General features: G+C 39.5%; 1 protein-coding gene across 1 annotated transcript in view; it reads right to left on the bottom strand.

Annotated features, from left to right (window-relative positions):
• LOC126481063 (tetratricopeptide repeat protein 37) overlaps positions 1 to 18,535 on the bottom strand; it is a 158,445-nt gene that overhangs the window by 102,677 nt on the left and 37,233 nt on the right. The window contains exon 8 of the mRNA XM_050104546.1: positions 2,204 to 2,383. Within this exon, the coding sequence (XP_049960503.1) occupies positions 2,204 to 2,383 (180 nt within the window). The remainder of the gene's footprint in view (positions 1 to 2,203; positions 2,384 to 18,535) is intronic.

Raw genomic sequence — 18,535 nt, 5'->3', positions numbered from 1 at the left:
TGACATTTCTGAGAAAGGAAGTTCTTGATGGTAACTTTTAGTTTGTCTTTCCAGTGACTATGCAACTTATGTAAAAAGAGCCCAAATTATTAAGAAAGTTGTTCCAGAACATAGACGGCAAGGTAAATTTATTTTTGAAGGGATAGATGATTATGACATTGAGTAAATACCTTTCACATTGATAATGACACACAATAACTAAAAATTAATATTTGTTTGTCAATTTTTGTGAATGCAAGTTTTTCTATAGCAAAAATCTCAAATTTAATGACCTTGTAAAAATTTGTTTGGTCTAAAAATTGTAAAATTTTGTTCCAAATACAGCAATATATTTTTTAAATATAATGGTGATCGGATTCACCCCAACTGAGGAGGGGAAACCTATCTACAATTGACTTAAAATAATAACTGCAATTATAAGCTAAAACTAATGTAATACATGAATATATAATTATCAAGGTTGTGAAATTAACATACTGAATTTTTATTCCGATAGCACAACAATAAGTAGATGAAATTAAATAAAATAATAAAACTGCCATTTTTGGTCGGATTCACCTCATTTTACAGTATTGCTGGGAGTATTTTCTTCCCAAGGCGTAGCAAGTGAAGGGAACATTTTATGGTTGTGTATCTCTGCATTGAAACAGGACTGTGCTTTCATAGACTGCTGGGCCATTGGGCCACCAGTAGGAGATAACTTTATTCGCTTCATTTGTGGCTGATCCACCATGGTGACCCCCCTCCCCCCCCACTCCGGACGGGGGCTCTCCCAATGGGCACCACCGAGCCTCAGCAGCAATCCATTCCTCGGAGTCCCCATGCACCAGTCATGAAGGGCACATACTCCTTGGCATACATGGGGAGTTTTCAGCTCAAGCATCAACAGTGCAATCCCTGCATGGTCAGGAGGCTACCACCATGCAGGTACTTGACAACCCGCCCCCACAATGGGTTGGAGGCCATGTTGGGTTTGGGGTGTATTACCATATTAAAGGGAAGGGTACACACGTTAAAAGGGACAATGGTTTAGCACACACCGCATTGGGTAACTTTCCTTTCACAATCTGCACTTCTGGAGAATTTTTCACCAATAAAACCATCCAATGAAGAAGCAGAGGGAAAAGGGATAGTGGAAGTATAAGCATGCAACATGGAAAGGAAGTAATGCCGCAAATGTTGGGGAGCCATGGTAGTCAAGCATGTACTCACAAAAGACTTATAAGGCCCCGGGGGGGGGGGGGGGGGGGGATTATAGGCTTACTTCAGGCAGAATTTCCCCCACCTTGTTCCCATTCCTGAGTAAGTCTACTGCAATTAAGAGTGTGATCAGCGTCCGAAGTCCCAGTGGTTGTCTCCAAACAACTCCTTTGCCTCAATAGCTTTCCACCCCATATACATATAGGGCATCTTGAGTATGAGGATGTTTTAGAGTGGTTTGTACTATCCATGTGATCCAAGCAGTTAAGCAACCAAGATATCTATTACCCATGTTCCCCGACACCTGAGTTTCCTGACCAATGATAGTCACTGCAACACGTCAAGAGGTTATAGCAGTAACAGGGCACCAACCTCCTGCTTAAGATCTCAGGTTAGCTAAACCCAAACCCAGTCGGAGCTTGACTAATTTCTTGTGGTGCTCATTATTTGCCACATCCCAGGTCCTTGTGTCACTGAATGCTATGATTGAATAGATTGTTACCCAAATCCATCTCACCCTTCCTACTCAGCTTTATGCTGTATTGATGAATGAGGCACAAAAATTGAAAAGTCAGCTTGCAGGAATGCTGAACATAAATTCTTTACATGAAGAATATTTTTCAGTACTTTTCGCTCCACCTTGCCAGTACAATCCTGCATAAAATCAAAAATACACATATATTCTTGAGAGTTAGGCACAGTTTATTCTTTCTGTGTCTCCATCTGGTATTCAATTCTTTATTTCAAACGTGGTGAGTGAACAAAACTTGAAAATTTCAGTTAACAAAAATACTTTATATTCAGTTTATTAATAATGTTAAATTTACTAAGATATCTTTTCCAGGAGGAATCTGTGATAACATATGCACAGATATCACTTGTGTTTATTATCAGTCCAAGAAGTGTGCAAGTTAAGTAGATGTATCACTTTACAACGGGCTGATCTAAACACCCAAGTTCTGTGTAACTCCAACTTATTCCAGATGATCAACCATGTACTTACCACATACTTCTGTCGCCTGTAGGTATCACTGAGTCCAATCCCAGCCTCATCACCCCGAGGATTAAGTTGAAATGCTTTCTGATAACAGCGTCGAGCTTTATCAAGATCTTTGTCATTTAGACTGTAATATCTTCCCAAATACACAAAACAATAATAGCTATTTGGGTCCAGTTTGGTTGCCTGTTAACAAAACACACAATTTGAATTATTGATGAAATCAAAATATAGTTTGTATATTTTCTATGTTAAAAGATTCACTATGTGCTGCAAGCTTTACACAACTAAAACAGAAGACAGCTAAAAAAAAAAAAAAAAAAAAAAAAAAAAAAAAAAAAAAAAAAAAAAAAAAAAAAAACGGGGGGGTACATTTCTGATGAATATATCATTCTGAATGAGGTGACATTATGCACACTGGACACAGTTATTCATTTCAAATGTCTTTCAAATATATGGAATAACTGAGGGTACGTGTGGAAAATCAGTGTGGCACCAATTTTAGGGTATCAAAAAACTACTGAAACAAAATGTTGGTAATGCAAAAGTTCTACAGAATAACATAATTTTCTAAATATTACCACAGAGAAAACACAAGGAATAAAGTGCTGTCAATGTCAGAAGCTACTTACTGTAATCAGGACTATATCAGATGCTTAGCATGTTCAGCATATTGATTATATTAAACAATGTACATTCACAAACTAGTCTTTTCATAAAGACCATTTGATGTAATGATAGGATTTAAAATGATTAATCAACCCCCTTCTAGGTGTATTAATCTGATAGCAACTGTTTCACTTGGATTTATTTTACCCAACATCTTAACGAAATAAAATATTCACAAAATGAGCTAAAAAGATAGCAGATTTTACATTCCAGAAAGGCAGTTTTTCGTAATTGATGCTATGAGTATGGAACTGTGATCTCTTTTGTTATAATAAATAGACAAACACCTTATGGATCACAACTTTTTATTACTGACTACTTGTTTCAATCTTCACAACAGATCACCTTCAGGTCATAATAGGTTGAGTGACAATCAATGAATTAGTGTGTTTATGCATGAAATATGCGGCAGTCTCTGTCGAAATCCTTCCATCACTCAACCTTCAATGGCTCATAGATGATGTGGAGGCGCAGACTGAAATCAGTAGTTGGCAGTAAAAAGCTGAGATCCAGATGATGTTTGTTTATATGTTAAAGCAGTTTTTGCCACTCAGTGTCGGATACTTAGATAATACTTCCATCAGTGATAATTCTCGTTCTTCAAGGAGTAAAACATGTGCGGCTCACTAATTTCTGCAATGTCACTTTGGTGGTTTGAGAGCCACACTGCTACATTGCAGCTTCTCAGTTGGTTACATGAGTCTTATAGGTACAGTTCCAGACTTTTTTTACTACAGAAAATAGTTACTCAAACAAGACAATAGGTTGAAATGATGGTGTTTTTTTTTCCAAATTCAAAAACATTACCCATTTATTTGAGTAAAATCAACATCAAAGACTAAGAAAATCCCAACAGCAACTAGGAAGAACAAAAGTGCAATATCTGCGAAAAGAGTTTCTGACCCGAGAAAGTATATTATAATTAGAACAACATTAAGCATATTCAGTAACTGTTTAAATATTGAAAACGGCTGTAGCAGACAGTTCTTCAAATACAGTGTTTCCCACAAAGGGGTTTACACTGTTTGAACTTTAATAACACTAACAAAAATTAATGAAAACCATGAATTTTTAAGTCATATACATGCTCACAACATTACTGATGATGTTTTACTGTTGAAGACTTCAAAATGTCTTCAATTGACAACAATACAGAGTCTGCAATGTTGCAGAACAGATCAACACAAACTGAAATGGTTGCCATTGGAATGCAGTCAAAGGCGGTCACAACTGCCTCTCTCTCATGTTATCCAGCTTATGTGGCTTTGTGGTATACATGGTGTCCTTCAGAGTTCTCCACAGAAAGAAGTCTAATGGCGTTAGATCAGGAGGTCTGGGTGGAAACTCAACACTGTTTCACCCAGGAACTGCCGCATGTCACAATAAGGCGAAAGAAAGAGGAAAAAAATCATGTTTGTAACAGTTGATGAACAGCAGCTACTATTCTTTCATGCAACATGGTAAGGTACTTTACACTTGTCACTGTTGCTCTAAAAAAGAATGGTCCTACAAGTCTTCTGACACATACCACACCACACTGATAATCCAGGAATATTAACAGCTCGTTCTTTGACATGGGGATTATCTTTTGTCCAGTTCAAACAGTTATATCAACTGATGCTTCCATTCAATTTAAATGTCATATCATCAGACCAAACACTGACATCAGTCAACTGGTTATTATCACAAATCCGTTCACAAAATTGAAGGCCCATATCCAGATCATCCTCACTCATTGCACGAAGCATCCTGGAAATGTACGGTCCCGCACCTTGCTTGCTTTAAAATGTAGTGAACACTATTTGCTTGCACCTGACTCACATGCAGCTTGCCTTATGGACTTCTTTGAGGACCTTGTGAAAGCCTTCTCTCTCAGATTCGTCATGATATTCTGTTAACATTACATGTAAAGGAGGTACAATCTCAAACTCTGCCCACCATCCGTCTTTGCACTTCTTTCATGTTTTGACATTTCAAATAAAAACCACTTTCTTTGCTCCAAGGACAAGTTTCCAGGCATCTTGTTATTTACGTGTAGTTACTGGTGACTAAAAATTGAACAAAAGAAAAACAGTTGAAGGGCTACACACACTAGTCATGAGAGCATGATACAATCACAATTGGATCTGTTTATCATTAATACTTCAGCTATTAAAGTTTAAACAGTGTAAACCCCTTTTGCGGGACACCCTTTATAAGAAGAAAGGTTTAAATATCTAATTAATCATTTTACTGTGAAGTAAGGAGCACTGATAAATGGTAGCGAAGCAAAATATTTTAGTTTTCAAACAACAGATCAGTACTGAATATCAGTGACTAGAAAAACTAAGAATCATTTAAAATTCAAATTCTTGCAGGTCATCTCCGAACTCCATGTGCTTGCATCAATTCCTCAACTGTTGATTTGTGTGCCAATACTCCACCACAGTAGCCCCCTCTTGAGAGTAGGACAGAGAACGACCAGCTGAACGATATTGCCCAAAGTACAGCACAGCTGTACTGCTCCTGTGTTGGAGTGTCATTACCAGTTGAGCCACAAATCTCTGTAAAAGCAAATTATAGCTCATTATCACTGACTGAAGATTTTGCTTGCAGGATCTGAGGATGCTGGGAATACATAGGAATTTGGGCGCAATTTGACTCTTAGTCTGATCACGAGGTGTGGCCATTAATTGCACGCACTGATCACGTAGGAACATGAATTTGCTGTCTGTAAACTAGTTGACTCTGGGCCAGACCAATGTATATTTTAATAGTTCTCAAGCTGAGTAGTACAATAGGCAACGTATCACTCCAAGTATTGCCGTGCACCATGAGCACTGCCTTTCCACCATTCCATTACTCATCAGGTGGCAGCTTGTAGCCTTGAGGTGGGAGTTTCAATTACTTCTGAGAGTTCTGAAAAAAGCAAACAATCAAACTGATGGCCACAATCCGTAGTCACTGTAGGCAGAACTTCAAATATGACATCCACATGCAAACAAACTCATTAGCCACAGCCTCTGCCAAAATATTGGTGTCTCTTCTGGCCAACAGATAGAGCTGTCTATTATAGTCAATAAGTACCTGTACGCAATGGAGTAAGGGAATGGTCCAGTGACATCCAGGTGCATATGTGTAAATCTTGTTTCTGAAGTGACTGTATCTCCAATAAGTGTGAAGCCATGTTGACTGACTTCATTTTGCTGGCAATGTAAACATGCTCGCACTAGCTGGCAGCACTTCTCATCAGCTCCTGGCCACGTAAAACACTGAGTTACCTTTCCAGAGTGAGAAAGATCACGAACAACATGGAATATCTTCTCATGGTATGTTGTGGGAATGTGGAGGCGCAGTTGATCTTGTGGTGTGTCACACGATAAGGTGACTTCCAATGCTGGAACAAATATTTCCTTAAATTTGCAACTGGAGTTACAACTGTGCAATAGCATTTGTAGTTCTGGGTCCGTGCACTGTCAGTGATGCCCGTCCACAACATTCCACTGACTGCATTGTATGCTCATGAGAGGCAATGTGACACAATGTTTTTAGTCCACTTATAAGGTGATTGTCCGTAGTAAACTGTCCTATATACTCTAAATGTCTTATGAGGCAAGGTCGGCTGTGCTGACATTCTCTGGAAAGCTGTGATGAGAGGTTGATGATCTGTGAAGACAGTGAATGTCTTTGCTTCAAATTCGCTGCAGAACTATTTTGCTGTTTTGTACACTGCAGTAACTCTCAGTCTCTTGCAGACCAAGGGGTTTGAGCCTGCATAAGTTTACAGGGAAAAAAGCTAACGGCTACCAAGTTCCCAATACCCACTACTGTAATGCTGCACCAATGGCCGTTTGGCTAGTGTCTACTGTTAAAGCTAACGGCTCAGAGTGATTTGGATGAAAGAACAAGGTAGCCATTGCCAATGCATCCTTAAGTCTATTAAAGGTTCCAGTCGTTGTTTGTGTCCATGATACTGGGTGATTGCTGGAGGTATATTTTCCTTTAAGAGCGACAATGGGTGGGGCTTGTATTTGCACAACATTTGGTCAATCTCTTCAGTAAAAGTTTCTGATGCCTACAAAACATCTTAACTCTTCATAAGGTTTTGACTGAAGCATATTCAAAATTACCTGAATATTGTCTGGGAGTGGTTTGGTACCCTGTGTCAACACTTCATATCCTAGAAATTTAACAGACAGCTTCCCTAACATGCACTTGTTTATGTTTAGGAGGACACTATACTGCTGGAGATGTTGAAATCATAACTGTAAATGCTCCTTGTGCTCTGGCTCACCACTTGAACGAAAAAAAGATGTAATGTATATACATGAAACAAAAATTCTGGCCTCTTCAAATTACAATATGTAAAGTGTTACGATGTCTCAAATGTGCTGCACAATCCAAAATGAAAATAATGGAATTCAAATAACCCGAACAGGATAATGGCGACAACCTTAGGAATATCAAAGGGGGCTACAGGAACTTGCATATAGGCCTTGTCACAATCAATTGCACTGCAAATCGTAGCACCGTGTAACGCACTTGCAAAGTACTGGACATTAGTAATCGCATAGTGATCTGCGACAGTCCTAGCATTCAGAGCCCTAAAATTGCAGCAAGGATGATAGGTACCACCTTTTTTTACTCACCAAATGAAGTGGTGACACCCAGAGGCTGTCTGATCTGCATGTAATACTTGTGTCCAACTACTTGTTGAAATGCTGCTTGGTTGCCGCTTAATGTTCTGGTGCTAAGCGGCGGGCACAGGCAGAGAGAGGCTGTTCAGGAACTGTTCGAATGTAGTGCATTGCTGCATGCCGCATTTTCTTTTGAGGTACGCTTGGCATGACTAAGTCTGAAAAGCTTTGTAGGAGTTGCTGAAATGGATCGTTATCCTCACTAGCAATGATGGTTATATTTGGACTTTTCATTATTGTTATAGGGATTCTATGTTGTAGATCCATCTTGATTAGCTGACAATTATGTACATCCACAAGAAGCTCAAAATGGTTTTAAAAAGTCCACCCCAAGGTAGGAATGACTGTACTGTTTGCAGCTTTTAGTGTGCAGCTCTCCTTACAATGTGCAGTTTTAGTGCACTGTGGGGATGCGATGCTAATGTCCAAGCTACTGCCAATTAAATAATTTGATGCCGTTCACTATGTCTTTCGCAAAGATATGCTTTTCTGAAGCACTTTGTATTTGCTGATATGCGCACTGTGAGGAAGTGCAGTTGTCATGGACTTGCTTTCGCTTAGTGCCTGCAGGATGATTGAACTGTTGTTTGTGGCTGATAATGTCCCTTATCGCTTGCTTTTGGCATTTGAGTAACAGCACAGTTGATCACACTTCCTACCTGATATCAGAATTTGACATGATACCAGCACCACGTGGAAGCGTGACTTTTGTCGACCCTCGAATTGCAGCTGTGTTGTTGTGCAGGTTGAAAACCATTTGTGTGGTGGTAGACATCAATATCGTCCTCTAAAATACTAAAACGGTGCTGTAAATCTTTTAAAGTGTCCAAAAGTTTACCCTTTTCCTGATTTGTTTCAACAAGAGTGGTGTCAATCTGAATTTATTGTGTGTTGCTTTCTTTAACATTATCACAACACACAATGTCCAGAACTGAGCTTGTTGTTGCACGCTTATTCTGAGTGAGTGCAGTAGGGGGAAAATGGAAAATTGCATCTATTTTCTCTGTTGAAATTGATAATGTAAACTGTCATATGGTACCAAAATGATACTCATCACAGATGGAAGACAGTGGAGACATATTGCAAATAATGTGTCTTCTGAAGAAAGGTTCTGACCTGCCAAATCAAGCAGTTGTCATAATACTTCTGATGGATTTCCATTTCTGATTTCCTCCTTATGTAGGACGCGTTGCATACCTTGTTCCTTTTGCACTGACAGGTGCTTTATTACTGTGTCCTTAAGACTCTAATATGATTGCTTGGTGACTGGCTTCAATATCAAGTCTTGCACCACTTTAACCAGCTCCTGATCCATGTTGGTGGAGATTAGGTTTAGTTTGTCTTCGTCATTGTGCACACTGTATTACTGAAAGATGCATTTCACTTGAACAAACCACTCTTCGGGAAAAGTTGACCAGAAAGTTGGTATTTGTACTGATTTTGATGTAGGTGAAATATTCATTTGTGAAGAAATTGATGACAAAATGAGAGAACTGTGATTCTGCTGCTGCCTATCTTCCCGTGTGAAGAGGGGAGGCACTTGATCTACCATTTTGTGGTGGCATAATATGTTATATGATGTGGATGAATTAATCTCTGAATTGCAAGGTTACCACTGTAGTTTCTTGTTTTAGCCCAGCATAAGGAGTGCTGGTAAATGGTAACAATGCAAGATACTTTATTTTAACTTTCATATAAAACATCGACACCAAATACCAACAACTAGATAAAGCAAGTATAATCTAAAATTGCAGATCATCTGTCAACTCCACGCACTCACATCGATTCCTCGACTGTTGATGTGTGTCGCCGATATGTTGCCACAAATATGAGATTTTAACACTGTGCTGTTATTGTGAATACTGCATCTGTCAATTGAAGAGCTAACAGGATTATGTGGAGGCACCTATTAATGAGATTATACAGGAAGTGGGTCTGGCCATGTTTATCATAAAAACAGGTCATCAGCTGGCAAACAAGGTAGAATTAATCAGATGGGCGCATAAACACAGTGATGGAAATTTCAGGATATCTAGATGACTGCATGAACGTTTCTTCTCATCCCTTCCCACCAGATAACTTTTCAAGTTAACACAGCATATTTGCCTACTATGATGAGTATGGACACATACCATCATCACAATTCATCAACAATGACACAGTTGATGCAATCTGTAAAAATTATTGAGGCACCTTATTGTGCCTTATTGAGGCACCTTATTTTTTAGTTATTGTCTATTATCTCTTATTATTAGTTTTCCCACATTGAGTTTTATTTGCCTGTTCTCTGTCTCCCTTACCTAGTCAAACCAGCCATAAATAAGTAGTTCTATTGATGAACCCATATGCAAGAGAGTATGTAATGGAAACTCAAATATGCAATAATAGATATAAATGACATTTCCACATTTTTTCTTTAGCAACAATTATTAAGGAAGAGAAAATGCTGGTTTCCTTATGTTTATTCTCCATATCACATAATACACATTCTAGCATCGCAATTCAGTGAAGCTGAGAGCCACTCCACAGCTACCTCAAACATCAGTGGTAATCAAAAACCCCTCCTTTCATAGTTCAGGTACACTATTTCCATTGCAAAATTAACATCAGTGTCTTCATCATTATAACAGATCATGTCTTTCAACTCAATTTACAGTCAATGTATGTAATACATTTGTAGATTCATGTAGCCTTACTAAAAAACCATTTTAAACATATTATTACTATGCCTTTGAAAAAAATTACTGTCAACTACACCAATTATTTTTTCATCTCATTCACCTGTTACTGACTGTTAATCAAAAGAGGCCAAGATACTTCTTGTTTTCTGGACTTTGGGTATCAAGCCTCTGTGAAGGATTTAAACCCTTTGTTCATGAATTATGGGTTTGTAATGAGCTACATGGCATACATAACATAAAATCCCTCAGTGGAAACAAACTTTTCTAACCTTTACTGATTACATTTGCTCTCAAGAAAACCATCAAATTTGAACTAAACCAACTTGAACAACAAAAAGTCTCTGATAACATCAAGCCAATGAGCCATGTCACTGGTTATCTTCAAGAAGCCTACTGGCAAATCATATTTGTGACAACTTCAAAGCAAACATTAACACAGGCCAAGGATGACATTTATTCAATTTCCTGTACCAAAGAATTTCTCTTCCAGTTCACCAGCAGAAAGTGATTCTTCACGACTAACATAGCCAATGATTATGATTACTTACAAATAAGCCTACTGTTCATGAAAGCTCAGCACATCTAGCAGTGTAGCAGTGATGGCCTGTGGAAAAAAGGTGTTCCATTTAAATGAACATTAACTGTGACAGGGCATATGTGAAATTAAAGCCGTTATTACACTGCATCCTACTTAGCAAACTTCATGCTTGGCAGCATGTTGATTTTGGCAGCTGGTATTTCCAAATATGGATCAGACTATCACACTATCACAATGTAGTTCTGATGGCTTCAAAAAACCAATATATCTCCAAGCCCTTAATCAGAGCCCACAAAAATTATTCCCAGATTATGTAGGAGGCATCAGTATTAAAATACTCCAATAACAAATTCTATACCTAACCTTGTGGCTTGTGGGTCTAAACGATGACATGCTTTTAACTACGAGATTTATTTTAAACCAATGTAATAGAATGTAAACAGTGATTTACTCTTATTATTTCCCACTGGCTCTGTTCCCTCTGTAAAGGTAACACAGTAAATTGAGAATGATTATGGTCTCCAGCAACTCTTATCATGCCCCCTATATGGTTGGCCCACAGGGATTCCACATTATCCAGTCTCTCTGCTTGCTTACTTTATGCTGTGCCTTTGCCTTTGGCTAACAGAAGGTGTCACTAAGCTGCACACACAATGAGACGAGAACTTTCTGGTCATCCCCAGATCTTTCAAGATCAAATCATGGGCCTCTGGGGCATTATGAGGAGCACTGTTGCTACTCACCATATAGCAGAAATGCTGAGGCGCAGATAGGCACAACAAAAAGATTTTCACACTTAAAAGCTTTCAGCCAATGGCCTTTGTCAACAATACACACACACACACACACACACACACACACACACACACACACACACACACACACACTCCCCCTCCCTGCCCCAGTCTCCTCCTTACCCCCACCTAGTCGCCACTCCCATCATGCACTAGTGCTGCTGCTCGCAGTGTGATTTCAGATGCCTGAGACTGCAGCTGTGTGTGTGAATTGTGTTTGCTTGCATTTGTGCGTGTGTGTGTGTGTGTGTGTGTGTGTGTGTGTGTGTGTCTGTGTGTGTGTGTGTGTGTGTGTGTGTGTGTGTGTGAGATATTGTTGACGAAGGCCACTGGCCGAAAGCTTTAAGTGTGAAAGTCTTTTTGTTGTGCCTCTCTGCAACTCTGCATCTCCGCTGTATGGTGAGTAACAACTTTCCTTCTCATAATGTGGTTGTATGAATATCTAGAGCTCAGATGGAAACCCAGTTCTAAGCAAAGAAGGGAAAGCAGAAAGGTGGAAGGAGTATATAGAGGGTCTATACAAGGGTGATGTACTTGAGGACAATATTATGGAAACGGAAGAGGATGCAGACGAAGATGAAATGGGAGATATGATACTGCGTGAAGAGTTTGACAGAGCACTGATAGACCTAAGTCAAAACAAGGCCCCGGGAGTGTACAATATTCCATTAGAACTACTGACGGCCTTGGGAGAGCCAGTCCTGACAAAACTCTACCATCTGGTAAGCAAGATGTATGAGACAGGCAAAATACCCTCAGACTTCAAGAAGAATATAATAATTCCAATCCCAAAGAAAGCAGGTGTTGACAGATGTGAAAATTACTGAACTATCAGTTTAATAAGTCACGGCTGCAAAATACTAACACGAATTCTTTACAGACGAACGGAAAAACCTTGGGGAAGATCAGTTTGGATTCCGTAGAAATATTGGAACACATGAGGCAATACTGACCCTACGGCTTATCTTAGAAGCTAGATTAAGGAAAGGCAAACCTACATTTCTTGCATTTGTAGACTTAGAGAAAGCTTTTGACAATGTTGACGGGAACACTCTCTTTCAAATTCTGAAGGTGGCAGGGGTAAAATAAAGGGAGTGAAAGGCTATTTACAATTTGTATAGAAACCAAATGGCAGTTATAAGAGTTGAGGGGCATGAAAGGGAAGCAGTGGTTGGGAAGGGAGTGAGACAGGGTTGTAGCCTCTCCCCGATGTTATTCAACCTGTATATTGAGCAAGCAGTGAAGGAAACAAAAGAAAAATTCGGAGTAGGTATTAAAATTCAGAAATAAAAACGTTGAGGTTCGCCGATGACATTGTAATTCTGTCAGAGACAGCAAAGGACTTGGAAGAGCAGTTGAACGGAATGGATAGTGTCTTGAAGGGAGGATATAAGACGAACATCAACAAGAGCAAAACGAGGATAATGGAATGTAGTCGAATTAAGTTGGGTGATGATGAGGGTATTAGATTAGGAAATGAGACACTTAAAGTAGTAAAGGAGTTCTGCTATTTGGGGAGCAAAATAACTGATGATGGTGGAAGTAGAGAGGATATCAAATGTAGACTGGCAATGACAAGGAAAGCGTTTCTGAAGAAGAGAAATTTGTTAACATCGAGTATAGATTTAAGTGTCAGGAAGTCGTTTCTGAAAGTATTTGTATGGAGTGTAGCCATGTATGGAAGTGAAACATGGACGATAAATAGTTTGGACAAGAAGAGAATAGAAGCGTTCGAAATGTGGTGCTACAGAAGAATGCTGAAGATTAGATGGGTAAATTACATAACTAATGAGGAGGTGTTGAATAGGATTGGGGAGAAGAGGAGTTTGTGGCATAACTTGACTAGAAGAAGGGATCAGTTGGTAGGACAAGTTCTGAGGCATCAAGGGATCACCAATTTAGTATTGGAGGACAGCGTGGAGGGTAAAAATTGTAGAGGGAGACTAAGAGATGAATACACCGAGCAGATTCAGAAGGATGTAGGTTGCAGTATGTACTGGGAGATGAAGAAGCTTGCACAGGATAGAGTAGCATGGAGAGCTGCATCAAACCAGTCTCAGGACTGAAGACCACAACAACAACAACAACAACAATGTGGTTATGGGAGGTGGGCAGAAAACCTGGCACACTTCTGCACATATTTGTGCCCTACCTAATTCCCCACAAAATATGGGACAGGATCCTTATTGACAAAGTAGGTCTATTCCTTAAGTCAATGTGAACCAATAGGCCGCACCCTGGGTATTACAACGAAACATTGGCTATGTAGGGCCTACCAGAGACCGTCAAGCCCTTAGTTCTCTCAGTATAGCTACTCAGACTGTTTCAAGATTGAAACAGAATACTGTACTAAATAGCACCAGCATGCCATACACAGTGCAATGACTAGGCTAAGTGGTTGGACAAACTTTAAAGTGCGAAATGCAGAAGGTCGTACGGGTGATATGCACTTATGGAAGGTCTGATGGTCTTTTTGGGTAAATCTACACCTACATCACACTGTGCAAACCACCTAACACTAACTGATCCCCCCCTTCGCTGTTCCACTCGCAAATGGCACATTGGTAGAATGATTGTTGGAAAGCCTCTGTATTAGCTCTAATATGTCAAATTTTCTCGTTGTGGTCATTTCATGAATGTATGTGGGAGGAAGTAATATGTTGTCTGACTCCTCCCAGAAAATGCTTACTCTAAATTTTGATACTAAACCTCTCTGTGATGCCCAACACCTCTCTTGCAACATCTGTCACTGGAGTTTGTTGAGCATCTCTGTACTGCTCTCATGCAGATTAAATGAACCTGTCACAAAACACACACTCTTTGTTGGATCTTCTCTATCCATTCTATCAGTCCTACGCGGTAAGAATCCCAGACTGATGACCAATAGTCGAAAACCAATCGAAAAAGAGTTACATCTCCTTAAGATTCTTCCTATGAATCTCAGTCTGGCATCTGTTTTTTCAACTATTTGTTTTATGTGATCATTCCACTTAAGGTTGCTCTGGGTAGTTAATCCTACATATTTTATGGTAGATACAGTTTCCAGCAATTTGTCACCAATTGTGTAGTTATAAAGTACTGGATTTCTTTTCTTATGTAGGTGCAATATGTTACATTTATTTATGTTTGGTGTCAATTGTCAGACATGCAGTATTCCTCAGTCCTCAGCTGGTCATTTTACAAATCAATAGTCTTCTGGCACTGCTACTTTCTTACAGACAACCGCCTCTGCAAACTGCCTTAAAGCACTTCTGATGATTTCTATTAGATCATTTATATACTGTATTTTATGGCCTATGAGAACTACAGACTAAGACGCACCATAATTTTTAAATAATTTTTGTTAAAAATAGCATTTTTATTATTAGACTGCAAAGACAGACTAAAAATATTAGTTTATAAAACTGAACTGGCCTTTAAAATCCCTGAAAATTGTCATCTGAACTTTCTTCTTCATCCTCTTCTTTTTCTTCTCCCTCCTCCTCCTCCTCTTCTTCTTCTTCTTCTTCTTCTTCATCATCATCATCATCGTTATCCTCTTCATATATAAGATAGTCTTCACTGCCATCAAGAGTGTTACTTAGGCTGCACTCCTTGAAAGATTTAACAATAATGTCTTCTCTCACCCTAGACCATGATTGTTTTATCCATCGACATACTTTTTTGATTCTACGTCATTTCAAGCTCCCTTCGGCATGAAGTCATGTTGTGTTTCATCCAGCATCCATTTGTTCCAGTCCTCTTTATATACACTTTAAATTCTTTATTTATCATGAAATCAAGAGGTTGTAATTGTGAAGTACATCCTTCCGGAATAACAGCAAGCTCGGTATTTCCCTGTCTCAACTTCCCTTTCACAGAATTTTTCAAATAACTATTAAACTGATCTAGCACAAGATGAGAACTATTCTTCAATAAAGCACCTTTCCTTCTCTCCCACATTCTGTTAATTCATAATTTCGTACCAGCCTCATCCATCTGACCCTTGTCATGTACATGAACGACAACATGTGATGGCATTTCAGAAGGTTTTGGCATTGTTTTGCACTTGAATATGATCATTGGATAAGTTTAGTACCACAGCACAATATGAAAGGACAACAACGTAGTCCATTTTTTCATGTCCATTCCTATGAGTTCTGCCTATGAGACAGGCAAAATACCCTCAGACTTCAAGAAGAAAATAATAATCCCAATCCCAAAGAAAGCAGGTGTTGACAAACGTGAAAATTACCGAACTACCAGTTTAATAAGTCATGGCTGCAAAATACTAACGCGAATTCTTTACAGACGAATGGAAAAACTAGTAGAAGCCGACCTCGGGGAAGATCAGTTTGGATTCCGTAAAAATATTGGAACACGTGAGGCAATACTGACCCTACGACTTATCTTAAAAGCTAGATTAAGGAAAGGCAAACCTACGTTTCTAGCATTTGTAGACTTAGATGAAGCTTTCGACAATGTTGATTGGAATACTCTCTTTCAAATTCTGAAGGTGGAAGGGGTAAAATACAGGGAGCGAAAGGCTATTTACAATTTGTGCAGAAAGCAGATGACAGTTATAAGAGTCGAGGGACATGAAAGGGAAGCAGTGGTTGGGAAGGGAGCGAGACAGGGTTGTAGCCTCTCCCCGATGTTATTCAATCTGTATATTGAGCAAGAGTAAAGGAAACAAAAGAAAAGTTCGGAGTAGGTATTAAGATCCGTGGAGAAGAAATAAAAACACTGAGGTTGGCCGATGACATTGTAATTTTGTCAGAGACAGCAAAGGACTTGGAAGAGCAGTTGAATGGAATGGACAGTGTCTTGAAAGGAGGATGTAAGATGAACATCAACAAAAGCAAAACGAGGATAATGGAATGTAGTCGAATTAAGTCGGGTGATGCTGAGCGTATTAGATTAGGAAATGAGACACTTAAAGTAGTAAAGGAGTTTTGCTATTTGGAGAGCAAAATAACTGATGATGGTGGAAGTAGAGAGGATATAAAATGTAGACCGGCAATGGAAAGGAAAGCGTTTCTGAAGAAGAGAAATTTGTTAACATCGAGTATAGATTTAAGTGTCAGGAAGTCGTTTCTAAAAGTATTTGTATGGAGTGTAGCCATGTATGGAAGTGAAACATGGACGATAAATAGTTTCAACAAGAAGAGAATAGAAGCTTCAAAATGTGGTGCTACAGAAGAATGCTGAAGATTAGATGGGTAGATCACATAACTAATGAGGAGGTATTGAATAGAATTGGGGAGAAGAGGAGCTTGTGGCACAACTTGACTAGAACAAGGGATCGGTTGGTAGGACATGTTCTGAGACATAGAGGGGTCACCAATTTAGTATTGGAGGGCAGCGTGGAGGGTAAAAATCGACGGGGAGACCAAGAGATGAATACACTAAGGAGATTCAGAAGGATGTAGGTACTGGGAGATGAAGAAGCTTGCACAGGATAGAGTAGCATGGAGAGCTGCATCAAACCAGTCTCAGGACTGAAGACCACAACAACAACAACAACAACAGATCATGTGAGTGTTGTCAGTTTTCAAGAAGTGTTATCAGCATGGGAGGCTGTCTGCCAGATTTGAATCCATCATGACAACGGCATTCCAACATTCAGCCACTATCATGGAATAACATTGATGGTCCACCTTGCAATGGACACCCGCCATCAACAGCACCATCTTAAGGCCACTACTTACAAATTGTGGTGTCATCGCCAGACATCACACTTGCTAGGTGATAGCTTTAAATCGGCCGCGGTCCATTAGTACATATCGGACCCGAGTGTCGCCACTGTCAGTGATCGCAGACCGAGCGCCACCACACGGCAGGTCTGGTGAGACTTACTAGCACTCGCCCCAGTTGTACAGCCGACGTTGCTAGCCATGGTTCACTGAGAATTACGCTCTCAATTGCCGAGACGATAGTTAGCATAGCCTTCAGCTACGTCAATTGCTACGACCTAGCAAGGCGCCAATTATCCTTTGCTATGTATCTAATGACGCATATACTGTATCAACAAGACCAATGTTCACCAATTGTGGATTAAAGTTAAGTATTCCAGCAGCTACGTACTTTTCTTTATAGCATTCATTACGTATCCTGTTTCAGACCTCACGCCAGCCTGCGTGAGTTTAAACGCGTGCCTTTCGGTTACCCGTCACTGTGGATTGGCTGTATTGCCAGTCCACAACACAAATTATGGTGCATAAATGTCCCTTGGACATTGCACCCAATTTGGAGGCTACAGTGAGGGTTGTGTGCACTTGACCATCTTGCTAACGCTGTCTCCCTCCTGCCCCACCATCACAAACCCAGAACACTGTATAGCCTAAGATGCATCATTACAGTCTACAGTGCCAGTGAACTTGAATTGAAAGTGATTTGTTTTATTGGTGATAGTACAATATTTTTGTTAGTAGCTAGTTTCATAATGGAAAAAAAATAAAAGGTATTCCTATGATGCAGGCTATAAATTGAAAGTAATAGCATATGCAGAAGATCATGGAAACTGAGCGGCATTTCGGCCCTCCACCAATAGAAAAAACCATTAGTGACTGGCGGGCTAGTAAAGAAGAACTGAAAAAATGACAAAGACAAAATGTGCAAACACGGCACTGAAAGCAAAATGACTAAGGCAAGATGATGATGTATTGAAATGGATTCAAGAACACCATCACATTGGCATTGGGATCAATACAAAAATGATTCAAGTACATGCTCGTAAGATAGCACTACAGTGGAACTTAACAGACTTTAAGGGTGGAGTTGGTTGATGCTACATGTTTACGAAGCGTCACGGTCATAGCATGCGAACCAAAATCAAAATATCTCAGAAAATGCTATGCGAGTATGAGGAGAAAATATTATCTTTCCATTGCTTTATTATTCAATACTGAAAGAAAAGCAGTGTGGAATTAAGCCAAGTAATGAATGTGGATGAAACTCCTCTGACATTTGATGGGCCGAGTAGCAGAACTGTGGCCTTG

Source organism: Schistocerca serialis, chromosome 5 (assembly GCF_023864345.2).
Source record: "Schistocerca serialis cubense isolate TAMUIC-IGC-003099 chromosome 5, iqSchSeri2.2, whole genome shotgun sequence".
In the NCBI taxonomy this organism is placed as follows: domain Eukaryota; kingdom Metazoa; phylum Arthropoda; class Insecta; order Orthoptera; family Acrididae; genus Schistocerca; species Schistocerca serialis.
This window is presented reverse-complemented; position numbering and strand designations above follow the sequence as displayed.